The following is a 20,374-nucleotide window of genomic DNA, read 5'->3' as shown; positions in this document are numbered from 1 at the left end:
TACAATTAATACTAGTTACTTTAGGGGAGTGGAAGAGGAAGAAGCCCTAACATATCCTTTCTAAATGTCTACATTGTTTGCTAAAAGTAATTTTTTACTTAATACAATTATTATATCTCACATTAAAAAATATAAAGTGTAACTGAAATATATAAACACATTCTGACATACCCCTAGCACCCTAAGATAATAAGAAATTGTTGGCTAGAGGGCCAATTTCAAGTTTAATTTTTTGGAAAAAAGAGTGTTACACAAAGAATTATCAACAAGAAGTTAAATCTCAGAAGAAACATATGACAAGAAATAAAGACACTTCAGAGGGATTTGTCATTTAAGGTCAGATCTTTTCAACTCTGTTGGTCCAACCACCAACAAACAAATTTGTGTTTTAAAATATAAGAATGGAAAGATTCTAAATATGTGCTACCAACAAGGCTGATTTGAAACTTTTGGCATAGATTAGTGTAAAGCCTGAAATATTTTCTGACTGAAAATAATACTTCACAGCATTATTCTGAGAATTAAATGAGGATTTTGTGAAAGCACCTAGCTCAGAGCCTGGCACATATGTATTATTAAAATTTTTTTCTTTATTCCTAAAGCAATCTATGTTGAAAGCTAAATAATTTTTATCAGAAGGAGAAAGTACTAAAACAACAAAATAATCCTGTACATTAGTGATGCCACTATGCCAGATATACTCTTACACTGAGATAAAGAAATGATATACTGAATATTGAAATAATTTTCCTTATCATTCTATATAATAAAACACTCTGGGTTTAATAAAGAAATCATCGTCACCAGACTGAAGATAATTTGTATACGTTTCAAGCACACGAACATCTCATTTCTACGAAATATTTCATATGTTTATAAGGAAAGAAAAAGAACCAGGAGATAGCATATTTGAAAATTTAGTACATTATTACTATAGATACACCAGCATGCAATAATCAAATGAAACCAGCTACAAATAATGGGCATCACACAAAGTCAAATACTGTACAATTTCCCAGTCTTCCAGCATGAACTGATCATAGGCATTATTATACCAATACATATCGTATATATCAGAGTCTAATGCCTGCATAATGTTATCTTTGCAGGAGTAAATCAAAACTGGGTTTCAGCCATATTACATTAGTTCATGCACCTATTTAGTATCTAGAAGCAGTAAGTCAGCTTATGTACAGATGACCTCTAATGAAAAATCATTTGATTCAGAAAATGGAGCTAGTACAATAAAAAAAAAACAATTCTGATGAAGTACCCCATGATTCCTGAAATACAGAACCAGAATTCCTAGAATTGATAAGCTTCCTTCATCAATTCGATGGCCTAAATGCAAGACACTGGTACTGTGCTAGATGCTAAGATCCTACCATTAATGAACTCCTAGATTACTAAGAAAAACAGAGATCCAACAGACAAATAAGACCAGATGTGGTATATAATATAACCCAATAATGTACAAAATGCTACGCTGGAAAGCAGAAAATAAACACCCAACCTTAAAAGGCTATACTAGGTTAAATTGTCACAACCAGTTTTACAGTCTTATTTCAAGAGCCTCAATTCACAAATCAATAGATAGTTGATAGTCTGACAAACTACATACATCCAACAAATTCCTCACTCCGCGGCTTTACTTTTTCAGTTACGTAAATAACAGAAGTGAATATTGGATCAATATGTGACCTGAGCACATCCACATACTTTCCCATGCACACTAAGTGCTAGATATTTGTTCATTCCTTCATTCAACAAATACTGAAAAAATTTTATATGCAAGTGTTCTAAGGCTAGAGTGGTGAATAAGACGAAGTCTCCGCTCAAATGAAACCAGTTTTCTGGTAGTTGAGACAACAATGAACAAGTAAGGTAGTGGCAATTATGAAGGTTAGAGCTGGGTGTTTAGGTGGTCAGAGAGAAGGCCTCTCTCACTTAAGAAGAAATCCACAGTCCTTTAGTCAAGAAAGAACAAATGTACAAGCCCTTCAAAGAAAACACTCTTTAACATGTTTAAGCAAAAAGGCCAGCATAGATGAAACAAAGTGGGTAATGAAGGGAGTGGAAGGACATAAAGTATTAGGAAAAGGGTAGCTTAGGCAGGGTCATATAGGGAATGATAAAGACTTTGGAATTTATTCTGAATGTGATAGGAAGCCACTGGAGAATTTTTTTTTCAAGTTTGGGGAAATATACGATTTGATTTGTTTTAACTAGAGCAGTATAGCTATCAAATGGACAATAGATTATATATTGGCAAGAATGGAAATAATAAGTTAGGACACTATAATAGTAGTAAAGGAAAGAAACGATGGTAGTTCAGACTAAAATGACAACAATATAGGTGGTGGGGAAATGATAGAAAATATATCTTAAAAAGAACAAATTCTTAAAGCATTATAAAACAAAACAAAAAGCCAATAATGGAGGAGGAATGTTAAGAAATCCATGGAAGACAGAAACTAGATGCAACTGGAGGGAGGAAATTATAGCCCACAGCATGTGTAGGAGGATAACTGTAAAAGATGAGAGTGTTTCCAGGTCTGTTTTAACCACAAAAGCAAGAGATGCAAGGAACAGGAAGTTCTCAGGGCAGCAATCTTAGTGAGTGGCATGGGATCTGTTTCAGTCCAAGTAGTCAGGCCATCTCCCATCTCCTACATTTGATAAGCAGATGACATCAGAGGTCTTTGCCCCTAAACCAGAGCAATGAGTGTGGGTATGTGTGACTCAGAATCCACTGCATCTGAAAGACAGATCAGAGGCCAAACTAGTTAGTTAACACACAGGAGAGAGCCTTCATGCCCAAAGATTAACACACCTCACCAGACACCTTACCTTACGTGTCTGCCATTATTACTGAGAAGAGACATTAAATAGCAACTATATCCACAATCAGGCAGGGCAGATTATCAAGCATTATGGCCCTCTACAGGCATATCAGTTGTTTAAAGATAATGTTTGTTCTGAACAGACTGGCATCTGTTCTGGTTGGTTGATATTTTTGGCATATTAATTATTAAATATTTTGAATGTTACCCTCCAGACAGGCCAACACAAAATATAATAAAATGGAAAGGGACTTCCCTGGTGGCACAGTGGTTAAGAATCCACCTGCCAGGGGCTTCCCTGGTGGCACAGTGGCTGAGAGTCCGCCTGCCGATGCAGGGTACACAGGTTCGTGCCCTGGTCCGGGAGGATCCCACGTGCCGCGGAGCGGCTAGGCCCGTGAGCCATGGCCACTGAGCCTGCATGTCCAGAGCCTGTGCTCCGCAACGGGAGAGGCCACAGCAGTGAGAGCCCACGTACCGCCAAAAAAAAAAGAATCTTCCTGCCAGTGCAGGGGACATGGGTTCGATCCCTTGTCTGGGAAGATCCCAGATGCCATGGAGCAACTAAGCCAGTGTGCCACAACTACTGAGCCTGCACTCTACAGCCCACAAGCCACAACCACCGAGCCCACGTGCCGCAACTACTGAAGCCCATGCACCTAGAGCCCCTGCTCTGCAACAAGAGAAACCACCACAATGAAAAGCCTGCACACCGCCACGAAGGGTAGCCCCTGCTTGCCGCAACTAGAGAAAGCCCACGCGCAGCCACGAAGACCCAACGTGGCCAAAATAAATCAATCTATTTTTTAAAAAAAATGGAAGGGCTCTGGTTCTGGTTCTGGGTTAAAGTGGAGTAAGCACACTCTGTGTTAACTGAATATAACTAAAACCCATGAATGTAACTGAAAACCCTGGAAAGAATGATGGAGCAGCAATCTGAGGACTCTGAAAACTAAACAGTAGCAGGCAAATTGTGGAAGGAAACCAGAACTTGAAAGACAACCAATTCAGTGATGCATTTCCTGTTGTTTTTTAATGTCACCGAACTCCCAGCCTGAACTCAAAGGAAATCCAAATCCTGGATTGGCACACCAGAGTCAAACAGATACAAGTCTTCTCTTTCTGATTAGAGAGTATGAATGGGGCAGTGGTGGGGGGACAGTCCATATACGACTATGAGAGTGGGAAGATCTGGCTTTTTTCTCTTTTTACCTTCCTCTTCCAGCCCCGCCTATAGGTAAGACTATTTCAGTAATGGCAGCTGTAGGGGATACTTAAATCTCTGAGGAAGGGGAATCCTTTCTGACCAGAGGATCAGTGGTATGAGCAATGTAGTAGAACTGCAAGGGGAAATAGATAAATCCACACTTACGGTCTGAGATTTCAATATTCCTCTTTTAATAACTGACAGAATGAGCAGACATAAAATCAGCAAAGATATAGAAGACTTGAACAACACTATCAATTAACTCAACCAGACTAATATTCGTAGAACCTTCCACCCCCAAAGAGCCTAATACACATATTTTAAGTGCACACAGAACATTTAAGATAGATAATTTCCTGGGCCATAAAACATATCTCAATAAAACGTGATCTAACTCAGAATATGTATTCTTTGGCCACAGCAAAATTAAACTAGAAATTAATATGAGGGGGTATCTGGAAAATTCTCAAATGTTTGAAAACTACATCAACACACTTCTAAATAACACATGGGTTAAAGAAGAAACCAAAAGGGGAATTAGGCAGTATTTTGAAATAAATGAAAAGCATTACTCATCAAAGTCTGTGAAATGCAGCTAAGTCAGTACATAGAGGGAAATTTATAGCACTAAAATTCCTGTATTAGAAAAGAAAGTTCCAATATCGGTGATCTTAGCTTCTACCTTAAGAAGCTAGAAATAGAAAATTCAACCCAAAGCAGGCAGAAGTAAGGAAATAATAAAGAGCAAAGAATAAACTGATAAAATAGAAAACAGGAAAGCAATACAGAAAATGAATGAAAACTGAAACTAATTCTTTAAGATCAATAAAATTGATGTATCTCTATCCAGAATGATCAAGACAAGGAGAAGGAATACTCAAATTAACCATATTAGGAATGAGGAGAGGTGACACCATTACAGATTCTATAGATTTAAAAAGGTTACTCGGGCTTCCCTGGTGGCGCAGTGGTTTAGAGTCCGCCTGCCGATGCAGGGGACATGGGTTCGTGCCCCGGTCCGGGAAGATCCCACATGCCGCGGAGTGGGTAGGCCCGTGAGCCACGGCCTCTGAGCCTGCGCGTCTGGAGCCTGTGCTCCGCAACAGGAGAGGCCACAACAGTGAGAGGCTCACGTACCACAAAAAAACAAAAACAAAAAAAAAAAGGTTTTTCTTGAGGAGTTAATTTGAATAGTCCAAGAAGGAGGAGTTAATTTGAATAGTCCTATATTTACTAAAGAAATTTAATTTATATTTTAAAACTTTCCCACAATGAAAATTCCAGGCCCAGATGCCTCCCTGGGAAATTCTATCAAACATTTATGAATGAAATAATACCAATTCTATAAAGAATACTCCAGGAAATTGAAGAGGGAGAAATATCTCTCAACTTTCAACTGATTCTATGAGACCAGGAGTACCTTGATACAAAAATCAGACAAAGACATCCTAAGACAGGAAAATTAAAGGCCAATATCCCACATGAACACAGATACAAAAATAATTAAAACTGTCTTAGCAAATCAAATCTATCAACTGTACAAAAGCAGGCCACACAGGCCAGATTTGCTCACCCTGCTTTAGAGCACTACTGCTCAACCATAATGGTCCAAATCAAATAATAAAAATATTTGTACCACACTGGAAAAAACAGATATGGTTTACCACTGGAGGTGACTGACATGAACTTCAGCTACTCCAGACACTACCCCAAGGACTGAGAACTTATTCTAACATCTCCTTTCACACATTACTTGCTTTTATTTGAGTTTAGATCTTTTTTCACTTACTACTTTATGTATTTATCACCAATTCAACCCTAAGGCTTTCATCAATTACTTAAAACTTTTCTAAAGATAATTAAATGCATCAGATTTCTACCAATTTCATTTTCCTGAGAATGGCTCTTCTGGAAGCTTCTAAGCTACTCCAATCTGGTCTGTTTACCCTCCAACCCTGTCTTTTCATTGTATGCTGAAGATTTCTTTACGCTTCTCTTTTGTTAAATTTCCTATTTCTTGTAACCTTTCCGTTTTTTATTTGGCTGACTTTCTCATTTTGATGGATCACATCCTGCAACAGATTTCTAAGAAAGGGTACAAGGTAGGCAAACAAATAAACAAAACGAAAAAACAAACAAAAAACCTTACATGTCTTAAAACATCTTAATTTAACTCTTACATCTGATTAATAGTTTCAATGCATATGAAATACAAAGGGGTTGAAATTATTTTCCCTCAGAATTTTGAAGGTGATGCTCCATTTCTCATTTAGTATCTAATGCTACCATTAAGAAGTCCAAAGCCAACTGATTCCTGTTACTTTGACACATTTTTTTCCCTCTCTGAAAGCATGAAAAGACCTTCTGTTTCACCCAGTGATTTGAAATTTCACCATGATGTGTCTTAGTTTGTGTTTATATTCATCCATTGTAATGAGTACTCAGTAAGCCTTTTGAACCAGAAACTCATGTTCTTTAGTCCAAAAAAGTTTTCTTGAATCATTTTGTTGATGATTTCTTCCTCATTTTCTCTGTTTCTTCTGGGAGCTACTGGTGTTGTTTTTCTTTTTTTAATTTATTTATTTATTTATTTTTGGCTGCGTTGGGTCTTTGTTGCTGCACGCGGGCTTTCTCTAGTTGTGGTGAGCGGGGACTACTCTTCGTTGCAGAGTGTGGGCTTCTCGTTGTGTGGTTTCTCTTGTTGCGGAGCACGGGATCTAGGCACGCAGGCTTCAGTAGCTGTGGCACACAGGCTCTAGAGTGCAGGCTTAGTAGCTGTGGTGCACGGGCTCAGCTGCTCCACAGCATGTGGGATCCTCCCAGACCAGGGCTTGAACCCATGTCCCCTGCACTGGCAGGCAGATTCTTAACCAATGCGCCACCAGGGAAGTCCCAACTACTATTATTTGAATACTGAAATTCCTGGACTGCCCCTGTAAGTTTCTTAATACTCCTCACTTCTCTTCTGTAACATTTGTTCTTTTGCTCGACTTTTTCACAGATTTCTTCAACATTAATTTTCTAAGTACTTCTACAAAGCTTTTTTGATCTCTATCGGAATTTTAATGTCTAAGAGCCTCTTTTAAAAATCAGAGTTATAACTCTTTTACAGTAACTCCTTCTTATTTCATGGCTGTATTATTTTCTCTTATTTCCCTGAAGTTGTTTATAATGGTTGTTATTTTCCTCTGCAAAAGATCTGTTCTCAGTTGCTCTATCCTGTTTATTTTAATCTCTACCTTTCATACTTTACAGGGTTTCCTCAAATATCTAGTAATCCTTGGTCAGCTGCTCACAGTTAGGAGAAAAGACTAAAAGGTTGATTATTTTCAGTATGGGACTCCTGCCCTCCACTATGCCTGGTGTCTTCTGCTCTAGAGAGAGTCTCTACTTTTGCTCTCTCCAAAGAATAAATTTCTGGCCTTTGCCAAAGTTAGGGGTGAAGAGCTGGGCACTTGTCAAGCTAACTGGTTAGCTAATTTTGAGAAGGAGGTCCCAGGAACCAAGGGCTTCTTTGACTGACTTTCAACCAATCCTCCTTTCACTTCCACTTCCACATGCTGCCATTCTTGAGTTTTTTTAGTCTTTTGGAGGGTAAATCAGATTATTTTCTTGATTTTCTCTGCTACTGAGTTTAGCATCCAGTCTACAATTATTCATATACTCCCTAGTTTCTAAAATTGTGTTGATTTTGTCTCCTCTCTAATTCCCCTTTGCTGATCTTTTAGCAGGTTTCTGAAAGGAGAAAAAGTAGAAGTATGTGTTCATCCTATCTCTTCATTCCTGATAATATGGATTCTCATTCATTCCAACTCATTATAGATGGCTTTGTATTTTTATTTCTGTCTTTTGAATAAAAAGATACAGTAAGTCCCCTACATACGAACGAGTTCTGTTACAAGAGTGCGTTCGGAAGTCCAATTTGTTCGAAAGTCCAACACAACTAACACAGTTGGCTATACACTGCTGCTTTTATGCTTGCTTCCAGACATCCTGGGCTTGAAATAAAGAAATAAAGATACTGTACAACTGTACTCTATACAGTAAAGTACACAAAAGCACAACCACTTGTAGAGGATGCACGTACGTGACAATATACGTCAGACGTGAACTAACTTACGTGAGCGGACATGCGAACACATGTTCGCATCTTTGAAAGTTTGCAACTTGAAGTTATTCGTATGTAGGGGACTTACTGTATTACAAATAAACTCTCTAAGAAGGTGAGAAACATGCTTTTATATCAGTTAACTCTCATAATGATACAGTTCCTGATGACTTCTAATTGAGATCAGTCCTGATGAGTTCTGAGATCAGGCAGCTGTGCTCAGATCATGAAAATCACTGATTTTGTTGTTAAGTTCAGCTTTCGTTACTAAAATTCAATTATACTCATTGATTTGAAAAATATTTCAACTGACATAATTCAGAGGGCACAAGGTAAATTAATAATCTCCCACATCTATATCTGTGACATTAAATAAAATTAAACTTTAATAAAAATTAGTATAATTATTTTTCTATTAATTTGTACTAATTTTGTTTTTAGGGTTATATGATGAGGGCACCCAAGGTGGCTGTTCTCTTGCTCTCTCTACATGCCCTGTTCACCAGTCCCTGCTTCACCTACACCCTACTCACATGACTGACCTTCCCTCTTAATCATAGAGCCTAATCAGTAAATGCCTGGTCTAATCTTCAGATCAGAACATCTCCACCACGATAAGTATCAAAGGGGCAGTGAGGGGTGTGCTCCTCTGCTGGTTTCCCTGGTAACCGATGAGCCAACCTGACATCAATTCCCCCTATAACTGGTAAACACCTCCACCCATCCCCGCTCCCGGGAGTGAAGACTGCTGCCATACCCTGCCCACTGTCTGCTGCACACAGGACCTTGCTTCAGACATGTAAGATTCTCATATCCATTAAACCACCGATGTCTCTGTTGCTGACTCTGGGCTCTTTCTTCTGTCTTGAGGTTGGGCAAGTACAGGGCATGCAGGCTTGCGGGGTGTAGCCCAACAAGGATTTTAAACACATAAACTCATTTTCTTTCTTTCCTCGCCACCAAGGTTTACTGAGATATAACTGACATAAAACATTATATAAGTTTAAGGTGTACAATGTGTTGATTTGATATAGTTATATATTACAATTCAGTTTTTCTCTTAATTTCTTTTTTTATATCAAAATACATGTAACATGAAAAAGTAAAAACTTATACAAATTCCTGACATTTATAATACATGCATATTATTTAAAAATGATTAAAAGTACTGGTGTAAATTTAAATTTCCAAATCAACCTGCATATATTATTCTACTTCTTATTCTGCGACAAACCACTGTATTAAAAATAGTACAACTCTGATACTTGGGAAGAGCAAAGTTGGAGAAAAAAGGGAACAGAATTACAGAATAAATGAACCAGGAGCTTTTACAGGATTAAAACATCACACATTTGTATATCTAAGGCTTTATTTTATTTGTAAATACTCTCAAAAAACTAAACTCAGTAATGACTGCTTGAAATTTTGCAGTATTTTAATCAGTCTGGGTTCCTAACTCTCATTCTCTTAGAGATGACTTCATTCATCCAACAGTATTTACTCAGTAACTATTATTGTATATACCAGGTACTTATTCTTGGCACTGGAAATACAGCAGTGAACAAAGAAAACCAAAAATCTCTGCAATCATGAAACATTCATTCTAGTTTTGGATAGAGAAAACAAATATAAAGGTGATAAGTACTATAAAGAAAAATGTGGAGGTGCTAGTCCTGCAAATTTAAATGTTCCTTAGGGAAGGCCTATCTGAAAACCCACTGGTAGAGAATACTTTAACCTAGTTTTGAAGTGGTCACTTCAAAAAAACCAGTCAAAAGCCTATGGTAATAAATTTTAAACAGAAAAGGAAAATAAGTAAGAAGATCTTAATTTTAGGTAATCATTATAAACAAAACCCATTTCTTCTGAGACAGCTAAGACAACAAATATTGCATTGATGAACTTTTAAAAGCCAGTGTGATGATACTTGCAACAAACGTTACTGCTAAAAATTTACTTTTGGTTATATTCCAAAAGTGATATCCAGACACACACCACAATGCTCCAAAATTACTTAAAACCTTAATATCGTTAAAAAAGAGACCATTTCTCATTTTCTTTTATCCTGAATAGATGATTATCATATGGAACTAATTAGATTGTAACATCTGAACTCCTAAATGAGAAATGAGAATATCTAAACTTGACCCAGTGAAAACCCCAGTCCTCAGATTAAGTACTGGAAAGGAATAGCTGGTATCTATTCTTTTTAATTTAATAATAAATTTGAGGAAAATTTACCTTGCCCAGAGCGGCTTTGGCGAGAGTCTACACTTGACTGTCTTCGATCCGGTGCTTCCTCGTTCCCTCCATCTGCATAAAATTAGAGCGATCATAAGCGAATAGATAATGAAATTGATGTAATATCATCCCTGGCAACATCTATATCTTAACACTACTATATCTATCATTTGTTTTCATTTCTTATAAGCTCAATCATTAAAACATTTGAGGATTTTTCATACACAAAGCAAAGGTCCTTACCCTTACTTTTGTGGGGATGGTTTACACTCCTCTCTGAAAGTCTAAAGAAAGTGAAGGTGTTCTTTCCCTACCCCCATACATATACACCCTACTTTGCATATAATAAAGCAATGTTATCTACTCTGAAGTTCATTCACAGAATTTCAATTTAAAAGCCTTGATTTAAAGCAATGTCTAAATTAATTACAGCTGCTTATTTAATCTAAAGTATGTCAAATAATCCTTAGGGCTATATATTTTACTCTAATAAAATTTACATTTACATGTTTTATGAGAGATAATGGGAAAATTACATAATACATGAAAGAGCAATATAAATCAGAATCAGAAAAACTCAGAAATGAGGAGGCAGAAACCAAGAAATAATGAGAAATCAAACAAAAATCATTTCAGTAATGAAGACTATAAGAAATACAAGAGCAAACAAACACAAAAGGTCTTAAAAGAAATAGAAGGTAAGATGGAAGAAAATCTTTAACAAATTTTTTACAAAGAAGAAATAGATTAAAAAGGATCTGTAAGAAGGGGATAAATATTGGAGATAGGCAAAGAAGATCCAGCATAAGGATAAACATAGGAGTCCCTGAAGAAGAAAACCAAAGTGAGAGAATAGAACAAATACTGAAAGACAATAATTCAAGAAAGCTTTCCAGAGGAAAAAAAGTGGCTATGTATGTGTAATATATATAGTTATATGTGTGTATAAATACATTTATACATGCACACATACACACACACATATATATATATACACATCTATATTTGAAACTACATATTTCAAGAGCATCCTGTGTCCTACTTAATCAACTCAGATCAATGCACCAAGACATTTTCTACTAAAACTAATGGACTTTAAAGGGAAAAAGAATCCTTTGGGCATTTAGGCAAATACATCACAAGATTAATAAGGGAAAACAACAGAAGAAAACAAAATAATATATTTAAAACACACAAGGAAAAAAAATTGAACCAAAGGCTTTACAACCAGTAAAACTTACCTTTAAGTATAAAGAGTAAAGAAAAACTATTACTAACATGCAAGAACTCAAGGAATATTGTTCCCATGGGCCTCTTCCTAGCTCTACCAGAAAACTAACTTTAGGCAACCAAAGTGACTAGAGAGACATTAAATAAGGACTGGTGGTGAGCACACATATACAACTGACTGTAGAATTAAGACTAAATGAGATGTAGAGAACAAAAGTATGGACACCAAGGGGGGAAAGTGGGGGCAGGGGGGATGAATTGGGAGATTGGGATTGACATATATACACTAATATGTATAAAATAGATAACTAACAAGAATCTGCTGTGTAAAAAAAATAAAAGTTCAAAAAAAAAAAGACTAAATGAGAGTTTTAACTGGAGAGATTATAATATGTAATGGCTATAAGATCTGACAATGAAGACACAGTACAGCCAAAACAAACGAAGAAAGAATAAACAAAAAGTAACTGATTTCAGAAATCAAAATTGGTAATTGTAATGTTGTGAGACCACTGTACTTAAAAAGCAAATGAATAATTATAAAATTATTGATAAAGCAAATGAAAAATTATGGGATACTCTAATGGTATCATCTCCTTGAGAAACAGAATTCTCTGGGTGGAAGAAAGGAACTATAGATATAAGAATACAGAAGAAGTTAAGTAAAAACTCTTTAGTATTGAATCTATATTGGAAACATCAGTACAGTCTTACAAGTCACATGTATGTCCTAGCTCTGTCCACTTAAAACACCTAACACCTTGACTAATCAAGTAATACTAACCACTCCTAGGGCCCAGACTGTTATCCTGAAATGCCATTCTCCATTAAAAGAAATCAGAAGTTCTTAAAGAACCAGCTGGTTTAGCAAAGGAAAAGTACTAGATGAACTTGGAACACCCTGACATATGCAACAGTAAAGAAGCTATTAAAGACAATGTAAAATTGAGGTCATGTCAAAAAAAAACACAGTGAAGAAGCTCATCAACATTCAAGAACTCAGGGAATATTGTCCCATGGGCCTCTTCCTAGCTCTACCAGAGAACTAACTAACTAAATGTACAATTGACTATAGATCATAATTTTAAAAAAAAACAAAACAAACAAACAAACCACAGCACTACCACACTAACTGGTCACCTTCTGAGGTTGAGAGGGGCCCAGTTCATTATCTTGAAAACTGTGGAAGAGAAAGAATCAGCAATTCATCCTACATTCCCTATATAAACTGTACTAGTAGCCAAAAAGTATATGAGAGCTCTCTCTATAAAATTATTCCAAATAAATGGGAAACAAAAGATAAAATATCACCATTTCACAAACTGCAAGTAATTAGTATCTCTGCAGCCATCGAGCACCAATGGCTAATAACATCAAAAAAGAGAAAAAACTGGACATTATATGCCTCCTAATGATAGGAACACAACTACAGTTTTGCCAAAGCAATCAAACCTGAGTCTAGTCAAACCTCTGAAACTAGCTGTCAGTTTCCAGGAAAAACAAAGAACAGAAGAAAATGCTGAATTGTTCCTGAGTGTATAATCAACAAAATACTGATTGTGGGAAATTCTACAGGTCAAACAATCCAGGTCTCTCAACAGGTAAAGAAAAAAAAATAAAGTATTATGAGGTCCTAAATTATTGTGAAACAAAAATTCATTTTATGAAAAGATAAAACTATACCAGAAATCTGTGGCATCTTATATCAGGGATCAGGATGTGTAAATACAGTCCTAGTCAATTTCCCTTCCTACTGATCATCTAATTTTTTAAGGCAAATTTCTTTCTTCTCTTTTACTTGGGAATAAATTACAATGAGCAACACTTGTATTCAGGCCTGTCTTAAATTTTCATTTTCCACATGGATAAAATTACATACATGCATCACATTCTCTGTTTTAACATCAAAACATGCCCTTGAAGTATGTGAGAAGTAATACAAATAAAATACAGACATTTCCCCTCACCACGATGTCTTTCTAAATAATAAAAGGAGAAAAAGAAATAAAAAAACAAGGCTTCAAACAAATTAAATTTGCATGATCTGCAGTATGTCAGCGTATCAATAAAACAACCTACAAGAAAACTACAGACAAGAAATGGTTTAAGACAGTTTTGAGTCAGCCAGCCAATGGCAAGACAAAAAGTCACCAATTTTGATACCATCATAATCTAAAATGTTCTAATTGCCTGAATTAAAAAAATTAAATTAGAACTACATTGCAGTAAATTTGAGCAGTTCACTCCTCTACGACTGAAATCTTAACCATGTCTTACTCTAGTGGAGGTTAGTCGTAAGAGTTGAGATTAACTCTCAGGTAAAAGTAAACAGCTAAAGATTTTTTTTTAAATAATAAACTCACCATTGACCCAAGATGGTATAGAAAAGAAGTTCAAGCTCTTTAAAAGTGTCTTGTGGTATGCTATGCAATCAATGGCTCCATTATCCAAAACAGCAAGACTGCAATGATGTACAGTACTTTGCCTATTTTTGCTTTGCTTAAAACACAATTCCTTCAGTACAGATAAGACCTCCCACACATAATACATACATCTACATTTATGGACAAAACAGAAGACCTTCAGTCATCAAGCAAGTCAAGTTACTTGCATAAGACTCATTACCTCACCCTGAAGTGCAGACGGGAGAAAGGGGCTGTGTCTGTGAAGTTAGAATTTACTCATCAAGCTTGAGTTAAAGACTTTCTTCAATGTAATGGGTACAAAATTTAAAAAGACCTGATGTCCAATTTAAGTGCTAGCTTTTAAAATTAGAGCTTAGGTTTCCTAGATTTGTTCTCATCAGAGAACATTTGTTTTTTATCAGCATACTAAATTAAATCCAGCAAATAATATAAAACAACACACCTTTAATAGACTTCCTCGTCCCATTATTTAAAAGGGAAAAATGTCATAGGAATATTTACTTCATAGTGTGAACAGCTTTCAACTCAGGTCATAAATGCACTAAAATAGTCTAAGTAAAAAAAATACCAACTACATAGGGATATTCCATATTTAGTGTTTTCCTATGAAGAAATTTAAGTTAGAGAAAGGCTTATAAGAAAGTGCCTAATTCCAAAACAAATGTTTTCTTTCCTGCAAGTAGAAGATACTTCAAATGATTATTCTTCTCAGTCCAGGATCAAAATATTACAGTTGAAAAATAAACAACTTAAGTGACCTTGAATTTGGTAGCCCCAGCCCATCTGTAGTATTCTCAGTTAAATAATGTGCCAGAATAAATATTAGATTTTATGAATTAAGATTTTGAAGTTGACTGTCTTCAATCCTCCTTTAGAAGTGTAAATATATGACCTTAATAGGAGTGGGAAGTATTAAAACTATATACATATAATCTATTATACATATAGATTAAAGTTTTACTATTCAGATATGAACTCTGCTCTCTTTTACTATTCAGGTATGAATCTGTAAGAACTGTATACACTTAATGCCAACAAAGGGAGACATGAATTGGAGGACATACATGGAATGTAATGAAAATGCAAAAGTATGGACCAAGAACATAAGCTAGATTTGTTTATTAGCCAAGGTCCACTTATGAAGAGGTACATACAGAAGATGTTCCTTGGCTACATATGCACGATGATAACCAGAAAAGATGAAAAGCAGCTCATCTGTTTGATGTAGAAAAGAGAAAAGAACTACAATTTGTTCAGTATCTATTCTCTGCTGGCTATAGGGTCAGTAAGGTCTTTACAACATTATCTCATTTAATACTAATAATAATTCAATGAAACAAGTAGTATGCCCATTTTTAAAAATAAATTTATTTATTTTGTTTGTTTATTTTTGGCTGTGTTGGGTCTTCGTTGCTGCGTGCAGGCTTTCTCTAGTTGCAGCGAGCAGGGGCTACTCTTCGTTGCGGTGTGTGGGCTTCTCATTGCGGTGGCTTCTCTCGTTGCGGAGCACAGGCTCTAGGCACGCGGTCTTCAGTAGTTGCCGCAGGCGGACTCAGTAGTTGTCGCTCACAGGCTCCAGAGCACACGCTCAGTAGTTGTGGCGCACGGGCTTAGTTGCTCTGCGGCATGTGGGATCTTCCCAGACCAGGGATTGAACCCATGTCCCCTGCCTTGGCAGGCGGATTCTCAACCACTGCGCCACCAGGGAAGCCCTATGCCCACTTAAATGTAAGACACATTCAGAGAAGAAAAGTGACTTTCCCCAAATCACACTGCTAGTAAGTAGCAATCCTAAAATTTAAAGTGTCTGGTTTCAAAAATCTGTCTTCATTTCCAGACCCTCCACTGTCTTTTTACTATAACAAACAAATCATTAAGATGGTGGTGGTAGTGGTTTGGAACTGAAGTGAACAGAAGAGGACAGAAGTAGAGACCAATTAAGAGGCTGCTGAAAAAACTGGACAAGGATAAACACCTGGACTAAGTGAGTAGTAGAGGTGGTGAGGAGAGGTCAGATTCTGGATATATTCTGAAGGAACAGTGGAGAGAATCTGCTGTCAGAAGAGAAAGATACAGAAAGAAGTCAGGGGTAATTCTGCTATTTGGGGCCCAAACAATGGAACTGCAACTTACTGAGACAGGAAAGACTGAGAGAGAAGAGGTTTGGGGATGAGAAGAGTATATGGAGCTCAGTTTTGGACATACTAAGTCTGAGATGCCTAACAGACAAATAAGCAGAGATGGACATACATATGCCATCATTACATAAATCACATTTAAAGTGTATGACATTCCCACACACTGGAGAGGGACAAGATGGTTCTAGTGACAAAATTATCTCCATCAGAGAGAAAAACCCCTCAGTGGGATTTTTTCACAGCCTGCCATTCACTGCTCTGAGGAGCTGCCTTGCAAATGTCCATTATTGCTCTGCTCAGTCACACCCTAGGACAGCTCCAGCCCTCATTACTCATTTGTAATAAAAATAATACCTTGCATTTAATGTGCTGCTTATCGTATATATGATATGTCATAAAACATTTATGATATATTTATTTACATTTAATTATAATTTAATAATTTGATATATGTATTTTATAATGTACTGCTTTATCAGGTATGTATATATAGTACATTAAGTTCCTGATAATTTGATACCTATCTGTGAAGTAAAGAATTAACCCAGCAGCCTTGAGTTACTCAAATCTTGTACATTCTCAGAAGGGCTTACTTGTATAACTAGCCTTTGGCTGGCTCCTAGGAACTGAGGTCTTAGAATGTTCCCTATGCTACTAACTGATTAGGGCACCGTGCATGCTTGAGGTCTTGAACCACATTATACCAGCTTGTGTGGACAGTGTGTGTAAAAAATGTGATTTATGATGAACACTTGCTTTCCTTCTGGGGGGTCTGAAGTTTCAGTAACTGCAATCAGCACTGAAGTTACCCCAATAAAAACCCTGGACTTTTAGGCTCAAGCAAACTTCCCTGGCAGAAAACATTTTGCATGTGTTTCTCCAGTTCATTGCTGGGGGATTTAGTATGTCCTGTGTGACTCCACTGGGAGAGGATTCTTGGAAGCTTATACGTGGTATCCTCCAGCTTCTGCCTGATGTACCTTTTTCCTTTACTGATCCTGCTTTTTATCCCTTTGCTGTAATAAACTATAGCCTATTAAATAAATAAATAAATAAATAAAGTGTATGACGTTCCCAAGGAAGGGAGTACAGATAGGAGAGAGACAGAGAGAGAAAAGAGGTCAGAGGTGTAAGCCTTGGGGCTGAATTCAACATGTCAAGGCTGCAGGTATGAGGAGAGACCAGCAGACAATAAGAAGTAGTGGCCAGAGAATAGGAACAAAACTAGAAGAGTAGAGAAGTCAACTAAAGAGTTTCATGGAAGGGAAAAGATCAGATGTTGACAGGTCAAGTAATATGAAGAGTGAGAACTGATCACTGAATTTGTCAATGTAGATGATTTAGTATGGTTCCTGTGGAGTGGTAGGGGTAAAACCTGATGGGATTAAGTCCAAGAGAGATTAGAAAGAGCTTCTGAAAAAGGTCTTGTCTCTCCCTAGACATGGAAGATTACACATGGAGACCCTGGATATTCTGACTGCCATCTTGTAAACACAAGGGGAATAAACTATGGGATAAAGCTAACACTATGAAAATTATGGCAGAGAGACAGAAGACACTAAGATCCTTGTTGACACTGAATTACTGACGAAAGCTACTCTATCTCTGGACTACAGTTATATAATCCAATAAATCCCCTTCATCATATAAACCAGAGGTCAGTAAACTAGTCCATAAGCCAAATCTACCCTGACGCCTTTTTTTGGACAGCCAGTGAGCTAAGAATGGTTTTTACATTTTTAAATAACTGAAGAACAGTTTAAAAAATAGTATTCTGTGACAAATAAAAACTGTATAAAATTGAAATTTTAGTGCCCATAAAGAAACTTTTATTAGAACACAGTCATGATCACTCATCTACATACTTCTGTGAAATTGATACAGTAATACCCTATTGAGTTGTGGGGAGAAACAAATGTAGTAATATAAAACACAGCATGCCATCTGGCACTAAGTAAACACTTATTAAATGATAACTGTACTCTTTATCTATCATCATCATGATCAACAACATCCTTTCACCAAAAGATGGCTTAAATGTCATTTCCAATCTTCTCTATAAAGACTTTCTGGAGGCCTATCAGAAAGAATTAAATGTTCCCTCTTCTGTGCTTCCAAAGCACATTATACATATCTGTTTTATAGCACTGCCACACTGTATAATAATTATTTATACGACTATCTCTGGACTGTAAAATGTTCTAAGTGTGCCTTTGAAAGCCTTTTTCATATTGGTATTTTCAGTGCCAACTTGGGAGTCAAAAGGTATTCCTTGAAAAGAAAAACAACAGTTGAATTAATTTTGTCAAGAGCCAGCTCTAAAATTAATGTATTCATCAAATTAAGTTCAAGGAAAAAACCAAAAAGTGGTATTGATATGGTCTGAGATACAGTTTTAGGAGTTCAGTGTTCCTCTTTTCTTATCCAAACTATTTCTATGAAAAGAAAAGATGAGCGGCATCATTCGAAAGCACTATGACCTTATCCACCACATCTATCTCCATGATCTTTATTTATCAATAAAAATTTTCATAGGGAATCCCAGACCCACCTAAAAGTTTATTTAGTTCTTAAGAAAACATATACAGAGTTTCTTTAAAGAGAAAAGGAAGCATTCTACACCAAATAAAATATACTGATTAACATGCCATCAGTACTACAGCTAACACTTTTCAAAAGTATACTATAAAATATTTTCAAAGTTTGCCAGAATATAAAACTGCCAAGTTCACAGGTTTTCATAGACCTAGCTTGTATACTCTAAATTAAAAAAATAATAACTTCTCTATGATAAGTTATTAATTTGTCTTTGCCTAAGGCATCCAAAATGTCCTAGAAAGTCTGATCTGTAGCTCAAGAAAAGTTCTGCTAAACACAGAATGTTCTGATTCTCATGATGTAGCTAATGCATCAATGATGATGACTAATAACAGGGAAACAAGGTAGACTTGCGAATTGTAAATGGAGCAATCACCAGTAATAATGTCAGTAGTTTAAAAGTTGATTACTATGCTTTCAAGGTGCACAATGAATATACAAAATATCAAGCCTAACACTGAGTTAAATTAATAGAGTAACTCTGTTAAAAACAAAGGTGTCTACAATTATATATTTTTTGCTTTTTTTTAAAAGTAAACTTTTTATCTTAGAATAGTTTTAGATTTACAGAAAAGTTGCTAAGATAGTACAGGGAGATCTTATAAACCCTAAACCTGGCTTCCCATCTTAGATTAGTCTAGTCATTTGTCCAAACTAATCAATCAATATTGACATTATTATTTTAAAGTCCATACTTATTTAGATTTCCTCAGTTTTTATCTAATGTTTTTTCCATTCCATGATACCATATTACATTTAGTCATCCTGTCTCCTAAGTCTCCTCAGACTATAACAGTTTATCAGACTTTCCTTGTTTTGGGTGACCTTGACAGTTTTGAGGAGTAATGGTCAGGAATTTTGTAGTGTAGAATGTCCCTCAGCTGGGTTTGTTTAATGTTTTTCCCATGATTAGATTGGGATTAGACTGAGATTATAGGTTTCAGGGAGGAAGACACAGGCAAATTGCCATCCTCAGCATATCATTTCAAGAATACATACTATTAATAGCATGAAACTAGTTAAATAAATATCCTACGTAACTGAAAAGGAAAAAGTGAAGCTCAAGCCTTCTTAGACTGTGCCAACATTAATGAAAAAAGTTGTTACCTACTTGGTCTTTACTATGTCAGGCACTATGATAAATGTTTTACGAATTTATGTAGTTCAATTCTCAGTAAAACCTTATGAGATGGGACTTCCCTGGTGGCACAGTGGTTAAGAATCCGCCTGCCAATGCAGGGGACAGGGGTTCGATCCCTGGTCTGCGAAGATCCCACATGCCGTGGAGCAACTAAGCCCATGCGCTACAACTACTGAGCCTGCCCTCTAGAGCCCGCGAGCCACAACTACTGAAGCCCATGCACCTAGAGCCCGTGCTCCGCAACAAGAGAAGCCACCACAATGTGAAGCTCATGCACCGCAACGAAGAGGAGACCCCATTTGCCGCAATAGAGAAAGCCCACATGTAGCAATGAAGACCCAATGCAGCCAAAAATTAAAAGAAAACAAAAAACAAAAAAAATCTTATGAGATAAATATTAGTTTTCTTTTTACTACATCGGGAAACAGGAGTCGAGACTTTA

At 36.5% G+C, this 20,374-nt stretch overlaps 1 protein-coding gene across 10 annotated transcripts in view; it reads right to left on the bottom strand.

Moving 5' to 3' along the window:
- TANC2 (tetratricopeptide repeat, ankyrin repeat and coiled-coil containing 2) overlaps positions 1-20,374 on the bottom strand; it is a 362,156-nt gene that overhangs the window by 260,128 nt on the left and 81,654 nt on the right. For all 10 annotated transcript variants that reach the window (XM_067717046.1, XM_067717048.1, XM_067717051.1 and 7 more), the window contains exon 3: positions 10,400-10,471. In XM_067717046.1, the coding sequence (XP_067573147.1) occupies positions 10,400-10,471 (72 nt within the window). The remainder of the gene's footprint in view (positions 1-10,399; positions 10,472-20,374) is intronic.

The sequence above is a fragment of the Pseudorca crassidens genome, chromosome 19, assembly GCF_039906515.1.
Source record: "Pseudorca crassidens isolate mPseCra1 chromosome 19, mPseCra1.hap1, whole genome shotgun sequence".
NCBI lineage: Eukaryota > Metazoa > Chordata > Mammalia > Artiodactyla > Delphinidae > Pseudorca > Pseudorca crassidens.
The sequence above is the reverse complement of the archived record's forward strand: the minus strand, read 5'-3'. Positions and strand labels throughout refer to the sequence as shown.